Source organism: Muntiacus reevesi, chromosome 6 (assembly GCF_963930625.1).
Source record: "Muntiacus reevesi chromosome 6, mMunRee1.1, whole genome shotgun sequence".
Classification (NCBI taxonomy): Eukaryota; Metazoa; Chordata; class Mammalia; order Artiodactyla; family Cervidae; genus Muntiacus; species Muntiacus reevesi.
This window is the reverse complement of record NC_089254.1, coordinates 41,563,784-41,581,540: the sequence shown is the minus strand read 5'-3', so window position 1 is coordinate 41,581,540 and position 17,757 is coordinate 41,563,784. Positions and strand designations below refer to the sequence as shown.

At 39.3% G+C, this 17,757-nt stretch overlaps 1 protein-coding gene across 6 annotated transcripts in view; it reads right to left on the bottom strand.

The window, feature by feature from the left end:
- The window catches only part of GSAP (gamma-secretase activating protein), an 89,901-nt gene that overhangs the window by 21,529 nt on the left and 50,615 nt on the right, over nt 1-17,757 (bottom strand). For 5 of the 6 annotated variants that reach the window (XM_065938564.1, XM_065938566.1, XM_065938568.1 and 2 more), the window contains 4 exons: nt 14,031-14,100; nt 13,425-13,507; nt 10,158-10,211; nt 407-535 (listed from right to left, as the gene is read on the bottom strand). In XM_065938564.1, the coding sequence (XP_065794636.1) occupies nt 407-535; nt 10,158-10,211; nt 13,425-13,507; nt 14,031-14,100 (336 nt within the window). The remainder of the gene's footprint in view (nt 1-406; nt 536-10,157; nt 10,212-13,424; nt 13,508-14,030; nt 14,101-17,757) is intronic. The other variant, XM_065938569.1, reaches the window with a different exon arrangement.

The window sequence follows — 17,757 nt, the reverse complement described above, 5'->3', positions numbered from 1 at the left end:
CCATCAAGGGATCAAACCCACGTCTCCTGCACTGGCAGGTGGATTATTTACCACTAAGCCATCAAGAAGCCCTCCCTAACTCCTAGCAACCACAAATTTTGGAACATATAGATTTTTAAAAATCACTTTTTAACTATGTAAGTAATGCAAGAACACATCTGAGACTCGAATGTGAATCCCACTTCTGCTATGAACGTGTTGTGTGTGTCCCTTAACCTCTTTGCACCTTTAATTTCCTCTTGAAGAGAAAGACACCACAGAAGCACCTTGGTCTGCCTGCTGGGGATCAGCAGCACTAATGAACAGTGCCTGGCAACACTGGACCTCAGCCAGCTTTGTGACCTCAGGGCCTCACCTAACCTAACCTGCTGGGCTTCTTGCTCTCCTCTCAGGAACCCACACCTACCTCTTCTGAGATCAGGTTGTGCCACTCTCTCCTGACCACGCTGTTGTTATAGTATAAGTGTGGCTTGGAGTACTTAACATATTCCAGGTTGGAGTTCAGCTTTTCCCAGTAGCCCTTAAAGCTATGCACCTGTAGGAGACAAAAACATCAGTGGGCTCGAGAAGCAGGTCCTGGGGCCTGAACTACATGGCACAGCCCGGGCAGGCCTTGCTACAAAGCTCTCATGAGGCAGCATTTCTGAGCGGATACTTCCCACAAGGGATGACAGTCTTGTCCTGACAGGAATTCTAAAACAGACTCAAAGAGGCTTGCCTCCCTCCCTTTCTTTTCGAGCCCCTTTTATACAGAGAGAGCTGCTCACTTCCCTCTGCCAGTGTGACTCCCCCTGGGTGAGGGCCAAGCAGGGAAGTCTGCTTTGAACACCTCAAGTCATTTCTCCCCAGAAGCCCATTCTGACTCAGGTTATATCAACAATGCCATGTTCAGTGACAGAACGGTCACAAGATTTGGAGCACGTGGAAGCATAGGTTTACTTTCCAGTTAAGTTTATTTACTTGCAAAGGGTCTTTTTCAAAACTCAAGAATCAGAAAGGTGAAGTGAACTTTCACACTCAGTTGTCAACTATTTCAAAATGGAATTAGCTGGCACCCATCCCCCTCTAGATTTTTGACATATTGATATCACTGTACTAGCCCAAGGCAAAAAATATTCATTATGTACATTTTAAAATAAAATGCTATAGTAATACATTTTTAATGTTAAAGGATATCTTGACAAAAAATTGTTTTTGCAAATTAATGAAGACAGATTCATGATACCTATTATCTTGCCAAAATATATGCATTTATAAAAGATTTGACTGGGATCAAGGGTGCAATGTGTGGCCAGGAAACAAAGTGAGCTTAATGCCTACGGTGGGAACAGACTAGTCTGTATTACAAGGGGAAAAAAAAGAGAATTTTTAAAAAAATGCCCCATCAAGAAAAATGCCCTTTGTTAAGTGATAGCACATCACCCAAATTCTTATTGAAAGCAGTCACAAGTGGCTTAAAATGGATACCAGTATTAGGAAAGTGAGTTACATAACAAAACAAACTTGCTATTTTAGAAGCTTGAAAGGCCTGTCCAGCCAACACCCATTTTCACAGAGACAGGAAGAGCTATTTCCAAGAAATTGTTATTTCAAGAGGAAATCGGAAACCTGGAGTCAGGTCCCACTCTCCACCTGACCTCTCTCTCTTATCTTTTCTTTCCTTCTCCATACATTGATAGTGAATATATCTTTGTCTACCACTTTGTCTCCGTTATAGTGAAAGAACAATAATGAAAGCAAACCCTGTAGACAACTGACAGAATTAGGACCCTGACAGGAAGTCACTGCAGCTTTTCTTGCTGCAGCTATTCTACATCTGAGTTTAGGCAACTAATGCCCGAAGCCAGCAGATTAACTGGTGTTGTGGTGACATCTAGTGGCCAGTTATGCAATTAGTTCTGCCTGCTTTGCATCGGAATCCCACTGCACGGTCCATCCAACCTCGCCCAGGATGAGACACGGGAGGAAGGAAAGATGGTGTCCTACCTATGCAAGACCTTCTTCCCCTCAGGCCAAAGGCATCCTTCTGTCAGAAGACTCTATTTTCACACAACACTGCGGCTCCCAAGAAAAGATCTCTCCCAAACTACCCTCCTCTCACCCTCGCCCCATTTACAAAGTCCCTTTCCTCATAACCTAGTCTTAGTTTAGAATAAGCAGATAAAACAAGCAAGTCCAAGGACATGCTTCAGAGGCGGTCCTGAGTCTATTGATTGTATGTAAAACAGAGTATGTGTTCTTATGAGCACTTTTCTGGGATGAAGGTCTACAGTTTATATCAGAGTTTCAAAGGAATCCATAGCTTAAAATAGTTTAAAACTACTGAGGTCAAAGGAAAAATTATCTAAGTTTTAAAACAATAACTTACATTTAAATAAGGATAGCCAAAAGCCCCAGAAATATTTTAATATTTGTAGGTCTATTTAATATGTGTAGGTCGTTGAAGGAGGTCACTGGGCTGGATGTTATGATATTGAGAGAGTACAAACAGTTAATGGCATATGTCAGTACTTGGTATCTATGAGATTAAGTGATGCAATTTTTTAAGCTATGAAAATTCACAAAGATCATTATAAATTGGGAGGTCTATTTGGAAGTCTGTGCTTAGTCACTCAGTCATATCCAACTCTTTGTGATTCAAAGGACTGTACCCCACCAGGCTCCTCTGTCCATGGGGATTCTCCAGGCAAGAAGACTGGAGTGGATTGCCATTTCCTCCTTCAGGGGATCTTCCCAACCCAGTATCGAACCCAGGTTCCCCACATTGTAGGCGGACTCTTTACCGTCTGAGCCACCAAGGAAGCCCAAGAATACTGGACTGGGTGACCTATCCCTTCTCCAGGGGATCTTCCCGACCCAGGAATCAAACTGGGGTCTCCTGAACTGGTGAATTCTTTACCAGCTGAGCTACCAGGGAAGCCCATTTGGAAGTCTGGGAAATAAATAAGACCTAGAAGATGGAAATGGATACATAAGTGAAGGGTGAAGACAGGATGTTCCACGTGCAGCTCCTAGGAAATGAGCAAAGATTCAGACCATAGACAGAGCTTTAGAAAAAGTAGAGAAAACAACCCACAGCACTTCAATCTCTGCAGTGAAGATATCTACCCCTAGGGTATGACTGCCAACCTCAGTATCCACCTGGGTCCCATTCCCTAGACTCCTACTGTTGTGGGCTGTGACCTGGGCCTCATGAGTTTTAGACATTCCCCAGGCAAGTCTACTGTTCAACCTGGGCTGAGAACATGCTTGAGCACATCCAGGTCATGTCAGTCTCTTACCCACTCTCAAAGGTTTTCATCTACATCTCTAGCTTAAAGGCTGATGAAGAACCACCTGCTTGCAGACTTGCAATTGTGTTGTGACATAATAGGAGATAGGGTTAGAGAGGAGGTTCAATGTAACTTTCAAAGAATCTTCAAATGCCACAAAGTTCTGTCTAGTCAAGGTTATGCATTTTCCAATAGTCATGTATGGATGTGAGAGTTGGAGTATAAGGAAAGTTGAAGAATTGATGCTTTCGAATTGTGGTGTTGGAGAAAACTCTTGAGGGTCCATTGGACAGCAAGGAGATCCAACCAGTCCATCCTAAAGGAAATCAGTCCTGAATAGTCATTGGAAGAACTGATGTTGAAGCTGAAACTCCAATACTTTGGCCACCTGATGTGAAGAACTGACTTATTTGAAAATACCCTGATGCTGGGAAAGATTGAAGGTGGGAGGAGAAGGGGACGACAGAGGATGAGGTGGTTGGATGGCATCATTGACTCAATGGTCATGAGTTTGAGTAGACTCTGGGAGTTGGTGATGGACAGGGAGGCCTGGCACGTTGCAGTCCATGGTGTCGCAAGGAGTCAGACTCGACTGAGTGACAGAGCTGAACTGTACTGAACAGATATTAACTTAGGAGAAACAAGGTGGGAGTTCAGGGATGAATTTTACTTTCTTAAACAGCTTGTCATTGACTTATCTTGAAATATTGCTTTAAGTGTAACCACATAGTTTGTCTTTAACTTGAGGGCTGCTCAATATTCCACATGAGAATCTCCTGTCTAATTCAATAAACATATATTAATTGCAAAAAAAAAAAAAAAGAATCTTCAAATGCCAAAGTAACACCAGCACATTCCTTGACCCAGAGAGTAAAAGAAGCACCAAGGTAAAATGTTAGCTGTTGTTACATAGTATGGGGGGAAGAGGACATGGGAGCTACACAATCACACCCTACCAGCCAACCTGGGAGCACAGAAAGACACTCCTCTTTGTCAGGCAGCATTTATGGAACTAGCTGAGTACTAAGCACCATATTCATCAGGGACAACAGGAAAGGAAAAGCCACAACAATTTAAGAAGCACATTGCCAGCTTCTTGAAAAGAGTTTATAATGATTTCAAATACACAAAAATGCTTTATAAGAAAATACCCATGAGTTTAGCTACTTCTGGGAGACTCTGGCGTTAGAGTCCATCAGATCCTCAAGGAATGACCCAGGAGCATTTCCCTATACAAGGGACAGTTTTACATTTTGATTTTAAAGGAAGGAAAATTATTTCAAGTCTCTTCTTGAGAAATAATCTTAATTTGACTTTTAGGATGACATGAAATAATTACCAAATGTAGTCCACCACAACTAATATTAATTGAACAAAAGGACTAAAGGGTTATATTAAGAGACTGTTTCCCATTTATGTGGGAAATAAATTTGATTTTTTTCCTCTTTAAAACAGAAGTACCAAGAAAGGAAAAAACAACAACAACAACCACACTGTGGTACTTATTGGCACATCTGCAAATTACTGCCAGGAAAAAAACATCTGCCTCTCATTTCTTAAAGGCCCTCTGGTTTTGATCCTACATCTGCTGATTAACCAGCATTTTTTTTTTTACAGAAGAGGAAGCCAACTTCACCCTTCATACCAGGGCTCAATTAGCAGAGGTAAAGCATCAAACTTGGCTCTTCAGTGGATACTATCTCAGCATCAGCTTTTACTTGCAGCCCAGAGAAACAGAGTGGCCCACTACCTCCTGTACAAACAGAATAAAACAGAAACATCAGTGCGTCCACAAAGCCAGCAAGGTACCATACTAAGCCAAGATGCTCTAAGCAGGGCCATCCATACAGAGGACAGTGACTGCAACTCCTGAGGCTTCCTGCTAGGAAAACCGCATGTTGTATGTGCAAGTTCTCCTAGTTACAAGTGGACTTTCTCCTTCTTCCCAACATTTAGTAAAAAATACCTCTCTTCTCTTCCCAGCTGGGTAGTAGTACTCATTTTTAATGGGATGTAATTTTTAATGTAACTTCCTAAATATGGCTCTAAACTATTACATCTCACAATCAGCATGTATCTTGAGAAAGCCCATGCTAAGACAGTTTCCTCCTCTTAACCTTAAGAATTCAACACTATGTTCTCAACCAAACTCTGAACAAAAGCAGCACAGTCGAATGACTGGCAGAAGAGAAAGAAAAACAGGAATCCTTGATCAGGTCTGTTCCTCAATTTGAATATCTGGGAAGTAAACTGAAGGTACTCCCATCTCTACAGATAAAGACAGGAATGAGTTTTCCAGCCTGGTGCGCTGTCTCTAACAAGTAGTGTTTCTTTGGACCATTATAAAATTATGTTTCTACAATCTTAATTGAACTTTCCACAATTCTCTGCCTCTAAAAATACACTATATAGGAATAACTTGTGTTTTTTCTCTCCAACAGTCTATTCACAAAATTCTTCACTTCTGGTCACCAACTGTGTGGGTTTTTCCCTCCACATTCATCAATTCTCCAGTGCCAGCACGGTGTCCTACAATTGTCTGGAGACAGTCTCAGACCCCACAGGTGGAGGACTCAGTCCCACAAGGCTGCCCCCTTTTCAAATGCTACTCTCAAGTCCAGGTTGCTACCTGTGATTCTGACCAACTGTCTATCAATCTGAGGTTCCCAGCACCCCCTTCATGGGTTCTATAATATGTTACAGTGGATCTGAACTCAGGAATAAAGTTTACTTCCTATATGCCAGCTGATTATAAATGGATCCAACTCAGTAACAGCCAGACTGAGAGATGAGAGCGCAGGAATGGGCCCTGAGCTTCCATGTCCTCTTCGGGCGCACCACCCCCACCCTTGCACCTCCATATATTCACCCAACCCATTAAATCTCTGAAACCTTTCAACTAGGGTTCTTTATGGAGGCTCCATCACACAGGCACAATTGATTAAACCATTGGCCATGGGTGGCTGAACTTTATCTCTAGCCACTCTAGCCTTGGAAGGTGGTGTTGGCAGAGGGCTTAAAGGGCCAACCCTCTAATCACGCGGTCGGTTCTACTGGCAACCAGCTCCACCCTTAGGTGCTTTCCAAAAGTAACTTCACTGACAAACTCAGGTGTGGCTGAAAGGGGCTTGTTAGGAATAATAAGACCTTCTTTTCACCTTTGTGCTCTGGAGCTATTTCAGGAACTGGAACACTTAACATTATAACAAAAGATCTCCCTATAGTTCTTATCTCTTAGGAAATCACAAAGATTTTAGGAGAGCTCTGTGCCAGGAACCATCGAAGAAGATGAAACACATATTTCTAGTTATATCACAAGATTGCATATGTACAAACTAAACTTTGGAAAGTCAGTATCTCACACATAACCAGTTGACATTTCTGGTAATACTACACTGTTGTCAAAGCAATAATGCTCATTTTTAAAAACTGTAAGTTGTTAGGCTGTGATTGTGTTGACACTTTGAATCGCTAAGAAAACTTTTCTTCAAGTGATGGTGGCTGTCTGCATTGGAAGGATCAAGGAAAAAGTTGTCTTTTATATCTCACTAAAAGCTTAATTATGTTCATGCTTTGCCCAATTAAAACAGTATTTTTTAAACACTTTTTAAGTGTTTAAGAGAAGAAGCATAATCAAGTGAAAAAGTCTCTGAATGGAGAACAGCACAGGTGTCAACCACTCTTTCTCCAACTGCTCAGGGGCATCCAGACCCCTGATGGACACTGCAGCAGCCGTCTCACTTGGAGCGGCCATAACTTGGAAAGGGTCTGAAGTCCTTCTTCCCAGTCTCTGGGTCAGATAGTTAATAGTCACAACACAAATGGTTAAATTAAAGCCTTCCTTACTATATAAAATGAAACTAAAGATGTCTGTCTTAAAAATACTTTAATAAAAATACTACATTTCTCCATTCTTGATATTCAAGTAAGCTATTGTTTCTACTTTTTTTTTTTTTTTAATTCTTACATGACTTCCTGTGGAAGGGATTAAATCATTCTTAGGAAGGCCATTCTCGATGACATGCCTTTTAAGGTTTTAAGGTGCAGACCTTGTTTTAATATACTTTTTGTTTCATTTTTAAAAATTCTTTTAGAAACCATTCTATAAAGGAAACCTTTTGTCTTTCAGATGATAAACTGGTATAAACCAATTAAATTCGATGTCCGTATATTAAACATTTATAAAGTGCTCTGCTTCACACTAAAATTATTTGCAGGAAGACCAGAAGGAAAGTGTTCATCTAGTTTCCTTTTGTCCTTCCTTCTCCAGACTCCTTATCAGGGCAGTCATCTTACAAGCAGAATGGAAGCAAGTGTGCTCAGAGCAGACAGGGGTCCCTTGGGCCTCATGGAAAATCCAGAAGCAAGCACACTTTCAAAAGGTAACTTGTGATTCAGGTTAAGGGTGCTCAGAGCCAACTCCTATTAGGGAAGTTGCAAGAACAGTCACATAACGGGCCAGGGAGGGAGGAAAAGTAGGGGGGATATGCTACTACAAGATCCATTGCAATATAATTGGGCTGGGACCTGCGGTTGAAGTAGGTCAAAGACAGCTGCTTATGGTGAGAGGTATTATGCAAGCAGAGACGGGAAAACAAATGGGAGTTGTGAGGGCCAAGTGTCTTGTGAACTGAAAGGTTCGATAAGTTATGGGGGTGGGCGAGACGGGCAGGAGCTGGCCAAACCAAACTCGGTACCACCATCTCCTGAGTCCAAGAGCAAATCCCTCTGCATTCCTATGGCTTCCCTGATGGATCATGTCTGCATAGAAAGGACAGTGAAGAGATCTACAGCTCAAACTTGTCCTATGTAATACTTCTGACTTGTATATGAAACCATGTAGTGTCTCAGATGAACTCCCAAGCATGTTTGGGAACAGTTAATGGGAAATAACTCTCTGCAGAGCCAAATGCTAAAGATAATTAGAGAAGAGTAGAAAAAAAAAAGTGAGGAAAAGGCAAAGTGAATAACAAAGAAGGAAAAAAATGAACTACATAAAAAAATAATTTTATATGAACACACACACACACACACACACATAGAGTTAGAGTGCCAAAATAAGCTAGCTTGTTCCCAAGCAAAGACAGATTGTATTCTTAGAATAAATCAATGGGTAAAAGTCTTGAGAACCTTCCCATCAGTCTTTTATACTTAATTTTTTTAATGAAAATACACAATGTTGGTAAGGTTATAGTAAAACTGATAAACTCATAAATCCCTTGTAATTGTAAATTATCACAACATTTTTTTAATATAAGTTTGGCAATAAAAATCAAAGGCTCTAAAAATTGTCATGGCCTTTCACTCAGTAATACTCCTGGGCATTTAACTTAGAGGAATAAATCACATAATACACCCCCCCCCAAAAAAAAACCTACATAAAAGTATTCACTGCCAAATTATTTTTAATAGCAAAAATAATTTTTTCAATGAGGGCTAGAGACAAACTAAATGTCTCAAAATGGAAGAATGATTAAGTAAACTAAGACACAGGAACACAGTGGAAACCCATGGAGTCATTAGAAATCATAATTATGAAAATTATGACGTTTATGTACCAACATGAAAACGTGCATGATATACTATAATTTATAATCTTTATTAAATATCCCTAGATGGCCAGTACTAGGCAAAATATGCACACCTATGGCAAAGACCAAGAGGAAATGGGGCAAATAGACAGTTATGTTAGGAATTAAAGAGCTGTGGGTGACATGGCTCTCTTCTAAAACTTTCTTCACTGGTTTACTGTGTGTCCATTAAACACATTCTCGATTTGTTGAACTAGTGGTAAAAGCAAAAACAATAAAATAAAAGGGTGGAGGTTCTTAATAAGAATCTTTTAAGCTATTAATCAAACCTTTCTTTTGCATCATTTTCCTGCTTTTGTAGATCTTCAAAGTTGTCTCACATTGCTGTCTAGAAACCTCTTTTATCCACCCCTACTCAAAGGATGCTTGAAGTCCAAAACCAAGAACCACTAAACTTGCCCCAGTTGGCCCTCTCTCACCCCCAAGGCATCACCATGACCTCAAACGCCCACAGTTTCCCCCCAGCTTCCTGGGCCTGGCCTGCTCTTCGTGGATTCAAAAGAATCAAATGTAAATACCAAGAGGCACCCCGGGCTGCCTGCTGCCAAAAGTTGAGATTTCCCAGCACACAGCAAGCTATAATTAACAGGAGGCAGTGCCAAAAACAACAAAGGAGCTTCAAGGAAACTGTGCTAAAATACTCCCCAGTTTTTAACTACATACACATTCTTTTCTACTCACCCACCTTACCCCACCCTCCCCATTGTCTTAGAAACTCCTGTGAAACCACCAGACTGTAGAGATACACTAAGGCTGCCGCTTGGCGGGCAGGAAGAAGGTGCGCTGAGACCACAGAGAGCCCGAACAGGTCACTTAAGAAGAGAAAGGCCGCTCTCAAAACCAGAAGGAAACTAGATAATCCCAGCCCAGGTTACTTAATGGTTTTAAGATTCTGTGGTGTGTGTGTGTGTGTGTGTGTGTTGAGGGGGTGACAAAGTAAATGAAGTGAGAAAAAAAACAAACAGCTCTCGGGTCCTCTAGAGAAAATCTACAGGACTTCCTCCAGCGTGGACTGGCTTCAAGCACAGTGGAAAATATGACTTTTACATGCTTCATATTCTCTGTCTTCAGAAAATCTCCCTCTTTAAAGAGCACTCCTAAGAATTGCCCTGATACCATCCTTAGAGACTACCACTTAGGAAGGACTGCCTAGACCACCAGCCTTCCCCCTCACCCCACCCTCGCTGAGAGTTCACAATCCCTTCTGGAACCACCATGACGTTTGGGGCAGGTGACTGGAGGCCAGCAAGGAAGCCATGAAAGCCTGCACTTCTGTCTCTCTGTAAGCACTTACCTTCATAAGAGGCAACGGAATCTCTTCAGTCACAAGGGTTATTCCAGGAATTTCCTGTGGAGGGGGGAAACACACACACAACTGCTAAACGTATCAACTACCACCAGCCCGAGCCTTCAGGAAGTATTTTCTGTACACAAAGAAGCTGAAGGCAGCTCCCAGTTTGCTAACCTCTACTTTAAATAAACCTTGGGGTTTATAAATACTAGTGAACACAGCTTATCTCTTACCTCAGGAAGGAAATATTCTGTAAAGTTACGATTATAATAGTTGACAGTATCACTAAATGAAAGAATAAGACTACTATGAAGAAACACAGAATAATGTATTATTTATACATTATTATTATTATTCCATTTAAGAACAAAGGAGGCAAATGACATTTGCACCATCAAGTATGATGATAAGGTGGACACTTTCCTTTTTTTTTTTTAACTCCTTTCTCCCTCTTCCCCTTCATTTAAATATATTATAGTTGATCCCCATCCCACTAATGGGATTCTTTTTTGACTTCAGTGGAAAACTGTTCTGCACTTCATCCTCCAACATAATTTCAGAAATAAGAGATCTCCATAAAGAGTTTATACAGCACAATCACCATGGCAAATGTGCAAGAGGCAATTCATATCAGGAAATCCAAATAATAACATTCTTCTAACTCATGAGCATTACAACAGAAATTTAAATAAAAAATAAACTGCCAAAATTGCCACTTATTTTGAAAAGAGTGGTTCCTTGTTGTTACATATATATTAATCTCTCAATTAGTCAATTCTTCTTTCATTTCCTTAAAAAAAAGTAGATGATATATGGGAAAATAGAAATAAAATCTGGTATTTGTTTAGAACTCAAATGTCCTGGGTTTCATTGACATACAATATTCCTGAGAAAAATAGCATCACAGGGATGGAGAAATAAATTTCCAGAACATTGAAGCAACTGAGATCTTCACTGTGACAGGAGAAAGCCTGTTTTAAGAATCTAAATGTGCTTCACTTATCACTATTCAGGAACAGAAATTTCACTACAGTTTTAGGTTATAAATAACATCTTAAAATAGGTACAACAGGCCTCATTGTCTGCAAACCATAGTTCAGGATTATCTATGTGTAAGAGCACAATATTTTCTAGTATCTTAAAAAATCCAATTCAGCTATTTACAGAAATAATCTATTTCCATATAGTAATAGAAGTATGACTTAAAATTTTCTGTTGTGGCAAGTATTTATTAAGGGTATAGCATTAAGAGCATATGCAGATTAGAAAAAAGTAAATGATTTATATCATTGCTAAAAATCAAATCATAGGATCATAGAATTTCAGAACTAGAAGAGACCTTTAAGGTAACATACTCTAACCACAAGAACTTTAAAGCAACGTGGTAAACCCTAAAATAAGCTCTGTGCAGTAGTTTAACTTGGTTTTTTCATATTTTTCATATTATACTTCTTGTAGGACTTCCTGATGTCACTCTGTATGTCCACAAAGTTCCTTTGCCCCACAAAAAAGGAGAAACACACATGTGAAGAACTGTCTGTCAGGGTTACAGTCACACAACATCCAACTAACATATTCTCAACCCTGGAAACTAGAGGTCCTGTTTAGTCTCCCAGACACTGAACATAGAACAGTGACAGCCAGCATTGGTGGTGAGGGGAGGAAGCTGAAATGTACATTTCCTGCTTCTGGCCAGGGTGGAGGTGGGGGTTAACCTGCAAACTTCCTGCCACATTACCACAGAGTCTGCACCTTTGAAGAATGTTCTTCAAACAGTGAGGACCTGGAGAAGAAACAAACTCAGATCTTTCCCATATAACTTTACAATGAGCCATGAAAGTTTAACTACTCTAATAGTGAGAGACAAGAAGAAAGGGCCTTTGGGAAAACACTACCATTGTGTATGTCAATAGTTTAGAAATTAATCAAACATGGGACTTCCCTGGCTGGAAGACTAGTGATTAAGTCTTCTCTAGTGGTTAAGACTCTGTGCTTCCACTGCACAGGGCACAGCTTCGATCCCCGGTGGAGGGAACTAGGATCCCACATGCTGCATGACAGGGCCACCACCAAAAAAAAAAAAAAATCAAACACATCTGAAAGGCCTTTTTAAAGGATTGAATTTAGATAGTTTTAAAACAAAATGGGAAGTGTTACAGTTTATCCTAGTACTTATTTTCCTGTGTCTCCTGAAATAAATTTATTTGTCTAAATGCCTTGTTGATACAAATTTCTGCCTCAAGAGTAAGCACACAGTAGTTCTAACAACTAAACATGAAAGGAAGAGAGGCAGAACCTTTTTCAGGGCAGCCTGTACATGATTTTCACTTGTGATCCAACAAAGTTCAGTTTATTGAACCACATTCAAGAGAAAATGAACAATGTTTTCTCCTGAAATACTTTTTCCCAACTAAAAGGAAGGGAGTCTGGACCAACAGGAAGAAAACGATGAATGGGGTGAATTTGCTTAAGATTACTGAGTTTAACTGATCTTGACACTCTAGAGTTATCACAGCTTTTCTTCCTAAGGCTGGGGGAAAAGCTTATGAAGGTGCTAATCTACTAAGTAAATAGAATGGCTCTGAATAATAGCAGTGGTCCAGCTGCTGCTCATTTATAAAATCCTAAGATTTATTTTCATCTACTCCTGCTGTTAAAAAATCTTTAAAAACTAAAACAATTTGAAGATGATACAAGCTTCATTCTGCTTGGTAGTAGGAAGGGTAACACATACACTGTATCTTCTCCTTCAATTCTAGAGTTTTATGTTAAATACATTTGGCCAACAGTAACAATTCACTGTCTCTTCTACCAGAAATCTCCAATTCAGATCCTTATGGGGGCTTCCCTGATAGTTCAGTTGGTAAAGAATCTGCCTGTAATGCAGGAGACCCCAGTTTGATTCTTGGGTTGGGAAGATCCACTGGAGAAGGGATAGGCTACCCGCTCCAGTATTCCTGGGCTTCCCTTGTGGCTCAGCTGGTAAAGAATCCACCTGCAATGTGGTTTGATCCCTGGGTTGGGAAGATCCCCTGGAGAAGGGAATGGCTACCCACTCCAGTATTCTGGCCTGGAGAATTCCATGAACTGTATAGTCCACGGGGTCACAAAGAGTCGGACACAACTGAGTGACTTTCACTTTCAGATTCTTATGAGGTAAAATAGAAATGAAATCACAGCCTTGGTTACTGCGACAAGGATGTCCTACAACTGACCCACAACTGTGAATCAATTTTAATTACACAAGAAATATATAAAGTGTTAACTTACTGTATCCCAAGTGAGCAGTGAGGAATATGGCAAAAGTTTATCCATGTTACTTGTCTCTGGATAAATGCTCCAATATGAAGAAGCTGAGTAAGTTTGGGGAGGGGGAGACATGTTTTAATATGAAGAAAAGGCAGTAGACTTTGTAATTCACCAAAACAAGCAAACCAAAAAAAGTTTTCATTGTCTTTTTCTTCATTCTCAAAAGACTAATCATCATGGTTCTATCTGCTGTTCAGGTTCTACTTTTTACATTGAGAACAATTTCAAAAATTATTTGACATTTACATCTGTCAAAATGACATTATATCACTTCACACAGAACCAGCCAACACAATGCTGAGCACTACTTTTTACTGGAAAAAAAAAATCACTAATAAGGTTATAGAATCAAGATCATGTGTGATATTTCATCAGTCTCTGAAGAGTCATAGCTTCTTGCAAAACCACAAGAGAATGAAGCTTAATTAGCTGCTGACTACAATAGACTTTAAAAATAAAATGCTCCTATCCAACATTTTGACATATTAAGGCATTATCAATTTACTGCTTTCCCTTAAGCAAAAGGATCATGGATTCAATTTAACATGCACCATCAGAAACACCTACCAATTATAAATTCCTGAATGAGGTCAAATGAATGGCAGGCAGAGATGTTCTCAGAAATCCACTGAATAATCTTTAAAAAGTAAGAAGACAATTCCGTTGGTATTTAAATCTAAACCGTGCCCTCCCACCACCAAAGAAGTACAAGATATGTATGAATCTTTTAAAGTGTGATATCTATTTTAGAGTTGCCTAGGAATACACTCACTTCTACATAACACAAAGCTGCGTGGGTAAAACAGCACTATAAATGAGGTCCTCTTCATACACCATTTTAATAAACACCCTTGGCTGGGATCCAAATAAGTCTTCTTGAATCCAGTGTTTGTTTTTGCTAGAGTAGGACATATAACAGCAAAACCACGGTGTGAAGAGCTATGGATACAGGAGAAAACCAAACTCAACCACTGAGCTTGGAGGCAGCAGACCTGGGTTTGAATTTCAGTACAGTAACACCATTTAATCATTGTCAGCATGGCTATGCTGTCTTCCCAAGGACAGTATAATCCCTATTATGTCTACGATTCTCTCAATCAACCTCTGTAACAGCCTGCTGCAGAAACAAAACTCTTTGTTCCTGAACCTTAGAGCTGATGCCATGAGGTTTGACCAGCCATGGAGCCGCTCACATTTCTGATCCTGCCAATAAGTTGTTCTTATTTTCAAACATATCATGCTGGTTGTCTTATTTTGAACAATTAAATATTTAAATAATGTTTATTTTTAATAATATTTAAATATCTAATAATAATATTGATATTAATTGATACTACTTAAATATTTATTTAAATATATTACTTAAATATTATTAAATTTAAATGTTTAAATATTCTTTAAATATTTAAACAACTAGATGTTAAATAATATTTAAATCTTTAAATATTAATAAAATATTACCCCCCAGACGAGTGAAATACGGACACAAAAGGATATTGGTGGGTCGCTAAAAGTTGAGGGCTTGGCTAGTAGGAAGCTGCCGCAGGGCATGGGGAGCTCAGCTCAGTGCTCTGTGACGCCCTAGAGGTCTGGGGTAGGAAGTGGGAGGAAGGTTCCTGAGGGAGAAGATGTGAGTATATGGATAGCTGACTCACTTTGTTGTCAGCAGGAACTAACACAACACTGTAAAGCAACTATACTCCAGTTTGAAAAAAGATAAAGCTGAAAAAATAAAATGCTCAAAATACAGCTCAAAGAGACAAAGAGTTGGTGTAAAGATGAAAGAGAAATTGAGACAAGGAACACAAGCAAGAAGCTCCAAGATATAGCTAATAAGGATTACAGAAATAAATCAGAGATAGAATGAAGGAGAGATAACAGTCAAAGACATATTGGTAGAGAATTTTCCATAATGAAAAATCATTAGGCCAGTTTGCAAGAGAACTCTAAATCCTGAAGAAGACACATAACACAAATCCACAGTTAATACATTGCAACGAAACTACAGACTAAGCAAGATGATATAAAAATCTTAAAATATGTATCTGAAAAGGAGCAGCAATCAGACAGCAGACTTTTGGCTGGTTACAACAGATGTCACAGATGATCAAATACTATTTTCTTTCTTGTTTTTCTTTTAACCTCCCTCCCCATCCCACCCCTCCAGGCTGACACAAAGCCCCTGTTTCCGTTTCCTAAGCCATACATCAAATTCCCGTTGGCTATCCATTTTACATATTGCAATGTAAGTTTCCTTGTTACTCTTTCCATACATCTCACCCTCTCCTCCCCCTCCTCGTGTCCATAAATCTATTCTCTATGTCTGTTTCTCCATTCTTGCCCTGTAAATAAATTCTTCAGTACTATTTATCTAGATTCCATATATATACATTAGAATACGGTATTTATCTTTCTCTTTCTGACTCATTTCACTCTGTATAATAGGTTCTAGGCTCATCCACCTCATTAGAACTGATTCAAATGCATTCCTTTTTATGGCTGAGTAATATTCCATTGTGTAGATGTGCCACAACTTCTTTATCCATTCATCTGTCAATGGACATCTAGGTTGCTTCCATGTTCTAGCTAATTGTAAATAGTGCTGCAGTGAACAATGGGATACATGTATCTCTTTCAAGTTCGGTTTCCTCAGGGTATATGCCTAGGAGTGGGATTGCTGGGTCATATGGTGGTTTTATTCCTAGTTTTTTAAGGAATCTCCATACCGTCTTCCATGGTGGCTGTATCAATTTACATTCCCACCAACAGCGCAAGAGCGTTCCCTTTTCTCGACACCCTCTCCAGCATTTACTGTTTGTAGACTTCTTGATGAGGGTCATTCTGACCAGTGTTAGGTGATATCTCATTGTAGTTTTGATTTGCATTTCTCTAATAATGAGCGATGTTGAGCATCTTTTCATGTGTTTGTTAGCCATCTGTATGTCTTCTTTGGAGAAATGTCTCTTTAGGTTTTTTTTTTTCCCCCATTTTTTGATTAGATTGTTTGTTTTTCTGGCATTGAGTTAAATGAGCTACATGTATATTTTGGAAATTAATCCTTTGTCAGTTATTTCATTTGCTATTATTTTCTCCCATTCTGAGGGTTGTGTTTTCACCTTGCTTATGTGCTTTCCTTTGCTGTGCAAAAGCTTTTGAGTTTAATTAAGTCCCACTTGCTTACTTTTGTTTTTATTTCTGTTACTCTAGAAGGTGGGTCACAGAGGATCTTGCTTTGATTTATATCATTGAGTGTTCTGCCTATGTTTTCCTCTAAGAGTTTTTATAGTTTCTGGTCTTACATTTAGGTCTTTCATCCATTTTGAGTTTATCTTTGTGTGTGGTGTTAGGAAGTGTTCTAATTTCATTCTTTTACATGTAGCTGTCTGGTTTTTCCAGCACCATTTATTGAAGAGACTGTCTTAGCTCCATTGTATATTCTTGCCTCCTTTGTCAAAAATAAGGTTCCCATAGGTGCATGGGTTTATCTCTGGGTTTTCTATCTTGTTCCATTGGTCTGTATTTCTGTTTTTGTATCAGTACCATACTGTCTTGATGACTGTAGCTTTGTAGTACAATCTGATGTCAGGAAGGCTGATTCCTCCAGCTCCAGTCTTCTTTCTCAAGATTGCTTTGGCTGTTCAGGGTCTTTTGTGTTTCCATATGAATTGTGAAATTTTTTGTTCTGGTTCTGTGAAAAATGCCATTGGTAATTTGAGAGGGATCACATTAAATCTGTAGATTGCATTTGGTAGTACAGTCATTTTCACAATATTGATTCTTCCTACCCAGGAACAAAATATCTCTCCATCTGTTTATGTTATCTTTGATTTCTTTCATTAGTGTCTTATACTTTTCTGTGTATAGTTCTTTTGTCTCCTTAGGTAAGTTAATTTCTAGATATTTAATTCTTTTTGTTGCAGTAGTTAATGGGATTGATTTCTTAATTTCTCTTTTCAATTTTTCATTGTTAGTATATAGAAATGCAAGTGATTTCTGTGTATTGATTTTGTATCCTGCAACCTTGCTAAATCCACTGATCAGCTCTAGTAACTTTCTGATACTATCTTTAGGGTTTTCTATGTACAGTATCATGTCATCTGCAAAAAGTGAGAGCTTTACTTCTTCTTTTCCAATCTGGATTCCTTTTATTTCTTTTTCTTCTCTGATTGCTGTAGCTAGGACTTCCAGAATCATGTTGAATAATAGTGGTGAAAGTGGACACCCATGTATTGTTCCTGATCTTAGGGGGAATGCTTTCAGTTTTTCACCATTGAGAATAATGTTTGCTGTAGGC